This window comes from Dromiciops gliroides, chromosome 1 (assembly GCF_019393635.1).
Source record: "Dromiciops gliroides isolate mDroGli1 chromosome 1, mDroGli1.pri, whole genome shotgun sequence".
Taxonomy (NCBI): Eukaryota; Metazoa; Chordata; class Mammalia; order Microbiotheria; family Microbiotheriidae; genus Dromiciops; species Dromiciops gliroides.
The window spans coordinates 723562257-723574934 of NC_057861.1; the positions used below are offsets into that span (position 1 = coordinate 723562257).

General features: G+C 35.6%; 1 protein-coding gene across 1 annotated transcript in view; it reads left to right on the plus strand.

Annotated features, from left to right (window-relative positions):
• CNTN3 (contactin 3) overlaps positions 1-8946 on the plus strand; it is a 450405-nt gene extending 441459 nt beyond the window's left edge. The window contains exons 21-23 of the mRNA XM_043979112.1: positions 70-182; positions 3598-3766; positions 6963-8946. Coding sequence (XP_043835047.1) covers positions 70-182; positions 3598-3766; positions 6963-7063 — 383 coding nt within the window. The 3' untranslated portion in view covers positions 7064-8946. The remainder of the gene's footprint in view (positions 1-69; positions 183-3597; positions 3767-6962) is intronic.
• Positions 8947-12678: the final 3732 nt, after the last annotated feature.

Below are 12678 nucleotides of genomic sequence, written 5' to 3' on the forward strand. Positions count from 1 at the left end.
ACCCACATCTGTGTAGCAAATTATCTATGTCATCAGATTTTGAAATGTGCTTTCATTTTGTGTTTCCAGCACCTAGTCAACCTCCGGGGAACATTGTCTGGAATGCCACAGAGTCTAAGGTGTTAATTAATTGGGAACAAGTCAAAGCAATGGACAATGAATCGGAAGTAACTGGCTATAAAGTAAGTCAATGCCAGGCAACAGACAGAAACAGTTGCAACTTAGACATTTTCTTAACACACACCCAGTCATGCACTTCACCTAAAAATATGTTGACTTTAAAGTCATTTTCTGCATGCTTTAGACATGAAGCAGGCATTAATTATGTGCTCAGTACGTGACAAGGGACTGTGCTAGGCATAGAACATATTATTTGATATGTTTGAAACTTAAAATTCCAGGCAAAAAGGCAGTTTTAAAAATATATATCTCTGGTTTCAATTTAGTGCTACATGTGTGGTTTTGCTCATTTGCTGATGCCATTTTGAGATTTCTTTCAGGCTGCAAATTTGTGGATGGTACAAAAAGTTAATTTCACTATGCAATAAATTTTAATATTTTAGCACTTCTGGTGCTTACTACAAAAAAATAGATTAGGCTGTTGTCCACAAAACTGAATAACTATTAGAAAATTTATTCATTAAAGTCTCATTTGGGAAATATATTCATGTTTTGTCTTTGGATGAGATGCTTTCCTGAAAATGTATTCCATAAAAACTATTTGTTGAGGGAAGGTTTGCCATGGGGAAATGGAAGCCTTTTTCTGCCTTGTCATCCTTATGAAACTCAAGCATAATCCAATTCTCCAAGGAATCTGTGATCTCACTGATTTGGGTATTCCTTCCAATAAGATAAATTGAAACTCATGTCCAACTGCCCATTGGACCGGACCTTAGTCCATTGCTTTCCATCACAGAGTGAGGTTAGTCAGGGTGGAGGGAGTGTCTACCCAACTTTTTCCGTTCTTTTAAAATCACCTAGTTAATGGATTGTTCCTCAGTTGCACCTTGTTCTTGCCAAGCAATCTTTTTCCAGGTTGTGTCATTTCTCCCATAGCTTTTACACCCTACAGTTCTTGGTTAATTTGTACTGTGATCTATTAATGTTCCACTAGGTGCCTCTCCAATTGTCAACTAAAATTCTTTTTACACTATGCTATCCCATGACTCACATATATATAGTACTCAAATAAATAATTTATTATTGATAAACTACAATAAATTGAGACCTTTTTAATGAATGTGATTTTAATTGACAGTACATATATAAACACAACCTTGATTAATTCATTTCTTAGTAAGCATTCCCTATTTATTTTGCCAGGTCATTAGATCATAGATGTCACATATTTAGGTTTAATCAGAGACAACACATTAAATCTTTTTGTTTTCCCCTAATTTGGGGCTAGTGAAATATGGCAGGATAAACAAACAGATGGCTTTTCTTACCATTTCTTAGACAACACTTGGGTTTTAGCCCTGAGTCTTGCTTTTCTGCGTCTCAAGGATGAATATAGTTTAACCTGTCAGTCAGTTGCCTGTTTCGAAAGGGGTAAAATCAAATAGGAATAAAATATTTTATAGTTTTTGGAATGGATCTCAACTTGGAGGATAAAGAGCAGGGTCCTGAAATTAATATACCTATATAAAGTGTCCAAAGACTTTATGAAAATTAGTGTCATAATGTAGGATAGCTTCATTTTTTGCCCCGAGGCCTTTTAAAGTCAGTGGGTAAATCACTAGCTCCCCAAAAAAACAAACCAAAACAAAAGAACAACAACGACAAAAAAAAACCCCATAGTAATAGATTTGCATACATAGACCTCTTTTCTCTGTTAAGCATGATTCTTTCATATCTTCTAGGATCCAAATCTAATCTAAAGTTGGGTTATTGCCAATATGATCACTTAAATGGAACCATGATTTGCCTGGTAGAGTGACTTACTTCATTGGTACAGATCTCAGCTCCTATAAGTTGACATATCCTCTTATTCCTTCCCATAAGCCACTCATAGAGATCTTGTCCAATTTGCTGGAGTAGTAGAAATAAAATATACTCTGCAAGAAGTAGTCATACTGAGTAATCATGTACAGAGAAGCTCATCACCAGAAGATTATATACCAACTAATGGTTTTTTGAGGGCAGGGTGTATGGCAGTCTATGAAGTGGATAAACCCCCAAATTAGCCCCCAGTGGTGAAGGTAAAGAGAGCATTTAGAAGTACTTAGTTCTGAGGTCCTTTACATATATTGATTTTCATGAACAATCTTTGTCCAACACAGAAGGGATTGGCATTGTATTTTTTACCTTTTTAGGTACATTTTAAGGGTTCCAGATGTCATAACTTCAGTCACCAGAACAATATGTTTCTTTCCCTTTACTGTAGATTCCCAAGAATCATAGAAACGAACAACATTTGGGTGGCATTGTATTTTTTAAAAGTCAAAAAATGGTTATTAAATTCAGTAGGGTTTTTTTTCCCTCTGCCAATATAACATGAGAATTGAACTGATGGAGTTTTACCATACCTTAAAAAGTTTGGGAGCCACAGTAAAACTGTATTTAGGAAACCACAATCTAATAAGAAATGGGAAACTTATTTTAAAAACAACAACTGGGTATGGCACCAACAGATTGCTATGTGAATTTCCCCAAAGGAAATAAAGTTCTTTGTGACTCCCTCCTGAGTAAGAACAGCTGGAGAGGCCAACATCTCCTCCCATTCATTACATTCCCCTCCGAGGCTTCTCATAGTTGGTATAAGGGAGAGAGACATCAGTCATCTCCAGGCAAATCTCTTAAAGGAGCAATGAACACCTCCTCTCATATAGACTTCGGAACTGGAAAGTGTTATTGGTGAGAGGCTTTCTTCATATTCAATATGGTTGTGATATATGTTTGATCACCTAAAAAAACTTCTCTCTCTGCAACTCATATATTGATTCCACCCTCCTGACTGAATATGGCTGTAATGAGCCATATTCAGTTCATCTCCTTTATATAAACATCTTTGGGAACAAAAGTCTACCATCTCCTCCCACCAAGACCCCTGAGAGTTCTTGGGGTAGAACCTAAAATGGCCACCTTTAGCTTGGCATCTTTCTTTTATTTTTTTTGTTTTGGCTTTTGGGCTTACGACCTAGAAGATGAAAACCATCAGTTCAGGGAGGGATTTGTGCTTGTTTTAGAAGGGGTGACTTCTTAACACTTCAAGAAATTATTTCAACTGACATGTCATTTTACTGTGCATTTTGATATTTCAAATTAATGCTAAGAAAAAGTTACATTAATAAAGATTAAATGATCCCCCCAAACATATGTGTGTGTATATGCACACGCCCCCCCACACATACATGCACACATATACACACAAAAAACATTAAGTAAGGCAAATTTAATATACAGTCAGCTTTCATTGTTTTCCTGTTTGAGGGAGCCGATAAATCACTTGTTCATAGTAGATGGCAGTTTTGTCATTGCATGTAACATAAAAGATGCCCCCCAGCATATCCCCATGCAGACATATGCACCTAGACTAGAGTTATATTAATGGGAAAAAACCTGATTGCTCAAAAAGCATCCCTTTATATGTTGTAGGTGTTTTACAGGACGAGCAGCCAAAATAATATGAACATCCTGAACACCAATATAACATCGGCTGAACTTTTGCTACCTATCAATGAGGACTATATTATTGAGGTAAAGGCATCGACGGATGGCGGTGATGGCACTAGTAGTGAGCAGATCAGGATCCCAAGGATAACAAGTATGTTATAAGATATTTGTTGGCTTTGGATGAGATGTTAGTCCATTATCGTGTGTTCAGTATCATGATAGGCAGAACACAGTTAACTCCACTCATCATCCTTTTTTCTTCTGTCGTTAAAATGAGGACCAGTGAGTCATGATGAAGTGTGTAGCTCTGGGGGTCATAAAGGGAGAATGAGAATGGGAAGAAGTGGAGACTGACAAGAACGGATGAAGAGAATCATGTGGCATAATGGAGTCAGGGTGGCCTGAGTTCATATTCTGACTTAAGAAACTAGCTGTGTGACCCACTTATTGCCTTTCAGCCTAGCTTTCCTTATCTATAATAACAGCACTTACCTCTTTGGGTTGTTAGGAGAATCAGAAGAGACAATACGTGGGAAATCACTTGTAAATATCTTAAAGTGCTCTCTATAAATGTTAGCTATTATTAATAAAAAATCATGTCAATAAAACCCCTTTAAGTGATGATTCAACCTAGGCTAAAGCTAACTCTGCACTGTGTAGGGAGAAATGTTTGCTAATTAAATTAATTGTGCAAGAGAGTATTTAACCTATGGACAGTCTTTTTAAGGTCATTAGCATTCTAATTGCTTGTATACTACTAATTACAGATAGATCTGATCTCCTCATTAAAGACGGTCCAGTGGAGATTCTCCTTGGTTGTTAGCAAATAATTCAATTTATACAAGTCCTTGAAAGAAAAGAAGGGAAAAAAAATACAAACACAACTGCATTTCTTTGTAAAGATGATTCTCTCAGTTTTTTTCATTCATTCTTATCATTTACACAATTAGTCCATATCACTAAGACTGTGCTACTTTTAGAAATAAAAATAGAAAAATAAATTACAAAATCATTATAAAACTCTAATTTTCTGCATTTGACCAGTTTTATAGTCATTTTTTTTCCAAAGCTTCAGTTCCCACAGGCCATTTTTAGAAGAGATACTGCCACTAAATCTTTATTCCCAAAGCAAAAGACTAGTTATGTCGCTGCCCTGCTCAATAAACTTCAGTATCTCCTTGTGACCTCTAGAATCAAATATGAACTCATCTTTTGGGCATTTAAAATCCTTCATAACCTTACTGCTACCTAGCTTTCATTCCTTATTACATATTACTCTCCTTCATCCACTCCATTTTCCAGCCAAACTGGCATTCTTACTATTTCTCACACTTCCTCTCCCTGAACTTTTGGATAGGCCCTTTCCCAGGCACAACGTGTTCTGCTTTTTGATCTCTACCTCTTAGAATTGTTATTTTGCTTTAAAATCCAGTTCAACTTCCATCTTGTACATGGACTTTTTCTAATCATTTAAATTTCTAATACCTCACCCAACAGCCCCCAAAATATCATCATGTATTTATTTTATACACATATACACACAGATGTTTATGTGTGTGTGTATAATATATGTGTGTGTATTCTCTCTAATGAGAAGGACCCTAAAAATGCATATCTCTATATCGATCTACATTTATGTAGATAAGCATCTACATGGAAATGTATATCTATCTATATCTATATAGAAATATACCTATATCTCTATATCCATGTAGACATGTATATATTTGTGAATATAATGCTTCTCTCATTGAAACATGAGATCTTTGAGAGGGATGATATTTACTATTAAAAAGGCAAGATGACATTTTTACTCAGGGGGAGAGAATGATTGCTATTAGTATCTAAAAGAAAAAGGGCAGTAGGAAGTTGTATGGATTTAATGTTTGCCTGAAACACAGTCAAACACGAATTTCTAATTAAGAGAAAGACAAAAACGCTGACAATGGGGTCTAGTGAGACATGGGGTCTGTGCTGTGAGGAGTGGTACAAAGTTTTCCTCCATGAATGCTTTTTAAAAACTCCTCATGTTCCAGGGTGATGTGAGGAGACAGACAGGCCCCATAGGAGGGATCTCAGATATTTAACTAGTGCTCCAATTAAGTAGGTTTTAAAATTAAAAAGCAATGCTATAGAAAAACTCTAGGAATAGTGTTCACAATGACTGAGTGCTTCTTCACTAAACACAAAGGCTCCGCAGGAAAGGTGAGTCGTGATTATTTTTCAGGGCAGGAGCTATTTTTCCCTTGCAGGCTGCTGAATCATGACTGGTCCTTCCCCCTAACAGCTTGAGAATTGCTGAATTTGCACAGAACAGTGACTGCAGGAGGCTATCATTATGAAAATGGAGTTTGTATTGATTTTTTTAGGCTAGTGCTTTTGTATTATATGATAATTACTTAGCTAGAAGTATATGAAAACAAACAAATGAATATTTTCCTTGCCTTCACCCAAGGACTTTTCATCTAGAGACTATTCAATGATCACATGAATTAGGTAATATTATATGTGCAATTAAACCAATAATTAAGTGAATCTTCTCATGTTAATTAAAGTCTAATAATGCTGAATGAATAAAACCTAACATATTTAAATTTATTTTTTCTGATCTAATCTGATCTGGTTTGCTTTGATTTGACTATTACTAAGATTTCTTCAGTTTGGAGAGTTCCTAATAAGAAAATTCCTCTCTCAAGTCATATCAGTTCTTTCTCTGCCACTTAGAATCTTAGAGAGTTTATCTGCAGCACTAAGAGTTTAAATAAGGGACTTCCTTAGAATCACACACCATGTATTAGAGACAGGGCTTGAACCAAGGTTGACGTTCTCCACAATATTAGTTTTATTATTGTTGTTCAGTCATTTTTCAGTCATGTCTCATTCTTTCTGAATCCATTTGGGATTTTTCTTGGCAAAGATAATGGGGTGGTTTGCCATTTCCTTGTCTGGGTCACTTTACAGATGAAGAAACTGAGACAAATGGGGTTAAGTGACTTGCTCAGGGTCACACAACTAATAAATGTCTGAAGCCAGATTTGAATTCAGGTCTTCTTGACTCTAGGCTAGCACTCTATCCATTGCACCACCTAGCTGCCCCTGCTATGCCAGACTCCCTCTCAAAAAATGTTTCATAAAGATGTAAATATTTAATCTTTTCTCCACTCCTTCTAGAAATGTTTAAGGAAGAATAGCTTGAGGTATAAATAAGGTGAGGGGAAATAATAAATCATTGTCACAGCTCAGAATTCATGTTTGATTTTCTACCTGGTGTGAAAGTCATCACATTTGTCATGATTGTGGTGCTGCCATCATAATTTGTTTTTGTTTTTTTCTTTCATCTGTTGCAGATATGGATGCAAGAGGGTCTAGTTCAGCAGTATGGAATGCTTACCCCTTATCAAGCTACATAACTATATTACCCATATTTCTTGTGAAGACTCTTTGGTGATACTGATTTTCATTCTCTAGGAAACTGATTGGTTATCCACCCACCCCCACCCCTTTTAAAAAGTGCTTTCTTGATATACAGTGATTATGCATGGTTTTCTCCAACTCTCTGTTTTTAAGTATTTTCTATTTCACTGTAGCTTAAAAATATAAATACATTTTTTTTTTAAATCAGTAAATCCTTTTAGAGGAATCTGAAATGCCTTAATACTTACTTGATGAACCAAAGGAATTTACATATTGCACCCTTCAGATTTTTTCAACCAACATGATTATGTGAAGAATCCAAGTATTGCATAAGAATGGAGGCTCATAAAATCTCAAATTTTCTTTAACTTAAATGAAGCTCTATTTTTCCAGTAATTACATTGTGGTTTGATAATTTCTTCAGGTGCTATGCTGACTCATGATTTGTAATCCACAGAGAGAATGCTATTTGTATGTATTTCCTAGAATAGCCAGGGAGTAATTTAATCTATTAAGAGTAGTGTGTTTGCAAATTACAATTTGTAAAGCTCCCTTGCTTTGAGCTTCATTATAATTTGGTAGATTTGAGATCACATCAAATGGGGTACACATGTCCATGTTGGGGATCTCCACACATCTATGTCTACTTATTCTGGGTGACTCATGTCCATGGAGAAGTGGGTAAAACATTATGCAATGTGATAACTATTCATTTAGTTATTTTACAAAGTCGAAATTTCTATAATATATGATTTCTCCTCGAGGAATTTTTTCATTCCTCCCCCTTGAACAATGCTTCAAAATAAAATTCCTAGAAAATGGAGGGTCTCGATTCTAAACTAAAATATTAAACAAAACTCGGTTCTGCATTCTTAACTTCTGTATTTACTTTAACATTGTTCTATTGGAGCACATTTTGCAATTGCTGTACTTTTCACTTAATATTTCCATGAGACTGTAGTAATGCTGGAGGTTTTAGTACATGTAACTGACAAGATCTTTCAGCATTCTTCAAAAAAAAGAACCTTCTGGACTCACTTTCCTAGCAATATGTAAAGAATATGTAAAAACGAGCACATTCACTTATGACCACTTCAAAAACATTTGCCATTGATATCCCATTTCACAAGACTTTTTTTTCTTATTTTTACTTCAAAGGATGTCAGAATTTAAAACTATGAGAAAAAATCAATAAGGATTATGAAATTCTGATATCACTGTGAAACATCTCCATATTCATTTAGAGATTAAAGTTGAGAAAATTATTGTATAAAACAGAAAAAAAATCCACAACTTTCTTGCAAGGTTTGTATATACTGTATATAACTAGAAAAATATAAATGGCTTGTAGCTTTTCATATGGTCATGGTTGTTTCTTACAGGTCACAAATTGGGGAAATAATATTTCCCAATCAATCTGTATTTCCTGCCACATGTAAGAAGGTTGTAACTTTTTAAAAATTATTTTAGTAATGACTACCAAACATTCATGTATTTCCATTTCTAAGATGGCTATCTATTGTTTCATTTAACTTCTAGTTATATATCTCTGTGAGATATGTACCAAGTATCTTGTTTCACATTGAAAAGTATGAAATTTCTCCTTAAACTGCTGTGTGTGTATCCTATGGTTATCTGTATTTATTCTTTTCTATTATTCTAATAAAATTTATAACACTGACAAATACTGGGACATTTTAAAGTATGTTAAAGCACAGATCCTGACAATGAAAAGCAGAATATGTCAAAAAAAGTCAAAATTGGAATTAGTATATATCCTCATGGCTTTGCCTAATTATAGTATCATTCCTTTTATTTTCCTGACATTTTGATTTTTCCTTTCTTTTAAAAATTATTTTAATACATTTTAAATCTTGGCTCAATACTTGCTTGATTCACCTTCCCAATAAACACGTCAGTTTTGTAGTCAGTGATCTTTGTGTTTTCAGCCTTTTTCCATGTTGGAGCAGAATTGCGACATTCAGTTGACTTCCTCTGAAGTGACTTATTCTATCATGCCTTTGTTTTGGTCCTATTAGTAATATTTTAACATGATAATGAATTCCATCAGTTCCAAAATTTTCTCCCTCCCTCCCTAAAAATTAAAAAAAAGATGAATTCCAACTTATAAAAGCCTTGGAAGCAGTCAGATGGCACAGTGGATAGAATGCTGAACTTGGAATAAGCAAAACCTTTTAATTGACCTTGGTCATCAAGCTCTCAAAGCCAAAGTTTACTCTTTTGTAAAACAGAGATAATAATAGCACATGAAACAATAATAATGATGGTGATGGTGATGATAACAATGAGATAGTACTTAAGTTTTTAAGGTCTGTACAATCCTTTACAAATATTATCTCTTTTTATCCTATCCACAACCCAGGAAATTAGGTGCTATTATTAGATGTTGTGAAGATCAAATGAAACTACTTAAAAGCAAAGTGTTTGTAAACCATTGTGCTCCATAAATGTTAGCTAAAACTGCCACTAAGGGTCTCATTGTCTGCCTTTAAAGTTATGTGGAATTTCTGTTGAAGATTGCAGAAGCATGCTTTTCTAAAATCAATATTGGAAATGTCAGAAAATAACAGGTACTCATGTCACCACTTTGATGTATCTCTGATCTCAGTAAAGTGAGAACTTTCTCCAACAGGGCAGATCTCCATCCACTCATGCTTTCTCATTCTGTACAGCTCTTGTCCTTGCTCTCCTGCAGACTTCTAACAGAGGCCCACCCAATGTACTGGGCCCCTGTCCACAAGTTCTCCCTCAATCTTGCTATATGTATGACTAGCCCATTTTGTTTTATGATTGTGATTTTCTTTAGACCACATCTCCTGTATAATTCCTCATTTTTAAAGTTCTATAGCTTGTTTATGCCAAGCATATACTTCCATGGTCTTTTTGGTGGTTCTTACCTTCAAGTTTTTGGAAACTATAGTGTTCCACTATCTATGTCCACACAACATCATTGTACTGTTATTTAAAAATATGTTAGCCCATGTGCCAGGGAGAATCCTTAATGGATTCATTAAGGGAAACTTGGAATTTTCAAAAGATTATTAAGTCAGTTCTCTTCCTCTTCCATTCAGGGCTGGCTAGCAACAAGCATTTAAGCTCTCACTGTATTCTATGCTCTGTGGATGCTGCTGAGGAAATGGTCCCTGGGCTCAAGGAGTTTACACAGGAGTGTAAAGATGATGCATAAAACAAAGCTGGAAAAGGAGGGGAAGGAGACATAGAGGGAGGTATCCACACGGGGGAGGGTGTGTGGATAAATCTAGGGAGCCAAAAGTGGAGCTGAGAGGGGAATGATGTACGGCCTTGGTCTGTGGCCATCCACAGTGTCTGCCAAAGAGACATATACAACCAGACCCTTGGGTTGTTCATCCAAGTACAAACCATGGGCTGGGCAAAGGAAATTCTTCATCACCTTGAGGTTTTTATTTTTATTTTCCCAGAAAGTGACTCATATCATATACATATACACACACACACATATACACACACATACATGCACATATTTAAATGAGTGCTTTATAGGACTGGTGATTCTTTAACTTAAAATGATTCACTGTGGATATCCAGCAAGAGGATGATGGGATGAATATAACCTGACATGAGGAAGTGTGGTTCCTGCTAAACACTTTTTGGAGGTGACTTTGTTACTCTGATCATAGAGAAGACAATAACAATTATAGCTAACATCTATATATTAAAACCAGGCATTGTGCTAAGTGCTTTATGCATATTATCTCATTTTCTCTTCACAACAACCCAGGGAGGTAAGTGCTACCATTATCACCATTTTATAGATGCGGAAACTAGGGCAAACAGAGGTTGAATGACTTGTCCAGGGTCACATCTAGGGAGTGACTCAGGTTTTCCTGACTCCAAGACCTAGAGTTCTTTGTACTGTACCATTTAATTGCGTAAAATCAATTAGTTAAGGCAGGGAATACATACATACACAAACATATACATCTCCTTATTAGATAAATATGAGATATGCATATATAGATCCATCCATATATATATATAAATACATGTGAATTTATATTACATATGCACATTTATGGATCTTTCTATATATATCTATATCTATATATGTATGTTTATGTACATATCTAATATGCATTTAACAAGGAGATAACCTGGACTTAAGTGACTGACCTACTGGGAAAGTCTTTTATGCCTTCCTATAAAACAGAAAACATTCAAAACAGTCATATAAAGCACTGGCCTCAGAGTCAGGAAACTTGAACTCCAATAGTGACTGAAAGTATTACTAGATGCTAATGGTCAAATTGGGTGGTAGGTGGCACTATAGTGCCTAGAGTGCTAGACCTTGAGTTAAGATTCATCATCCCAAGTTCAAATCTGGTCTCAGACACTTATTAGCTGTGTGACCCTGGGTGAGTCATTTAACCCTTTTTGCCTCAGTTTCTTCATCTGTAAAATGTGCTGGAGAAGGAAATAGCAAAACCACTCCTGTATCTTTGCGAAGAAAACTCCAAATGGGGTCATGAAGCATCAGATGGGACTGAAAACAACTCATAACAACAACAACAATAGGCAAATGCCTCCACTTCTCTGGTCCTTAGTTTCCTAATCTATAAAATAGAGAAGTTAGATTCAATGAGTCTAAGGTTCCCTCTCTAAGTTAATAACCTGAAATGCCTTGGATAAAATTGTTTTAATAGCTTTTCCAATCACTTGGTCATTAAAGGAAATAATACAACTGGGTTTTTATAATTACTCTTTTTCAGTTTTAAGTCCTGGCTCTCTGATGACATTAGAATAGAGAACTTGCTTAGAGCAAACTTTCTCTATTGGTCAAGATCTACACCTGCTCTACAATGTATAGTCACAGAGTATCACCTGAGCCACTGAGAGATTAAGTGAATTGTCCAGAGTCCCATAGCTAGTATGTAATAGAGTTGGGCCTTTCTGACTCCAAGGACATATCTCTAACAATCATGGCAAACTGCCTCTCACTTTCTCCTTGTGTCATTTTTTGTTTATGCTTGTAGAAATATACATTTGATCCATAATCCTTAGAGATTTCTCTATAAGAATACCAGGAGAAAGATGCCAAGGGTATGCTGAAGCCAGCTCATACCAGCTTGAGAGACGCCTTTTAAAAAATTCATCGTGAATATTTGTACCTCAGAAATCTTCAATAAACAAATCAGGGCTTGATGTATTGTTTTGTGATTTCTAGACTTAAGAAAATGTGATAATGTAGGTTAAATTTCAAAGTGTGTATATGTTTGTGTCTGTGTGTGTGTGTGTGTATCTCCCCACACACACACACACACCACCAGAGAATGGATGTTAAATATTTACCAGCACATCCCTGTATGTTATGCAATTAGGTTGTTTTTCTGGTGTTCATAATGAATTTAAATGTTTAAAAAAAGAAAGCATAGATTCTACAATTATTCCTTTCTTCTTTTGCTTTTTGTTGTGTTTCCTCCAAAGCGAACATGATTGCATCAGTGTGAATGTTCCCTCTACTCACTCTCTTTACCTTAGGAAGTTGTGTTCATGAATTGTGGCGGGGGGGAGAGAGGGGAGATTTTAGCTGGTTACTTCTTAGACAACACAAGGTCTCTTGTCAGTCCCGTACTCCAAATCAAGTCAAGT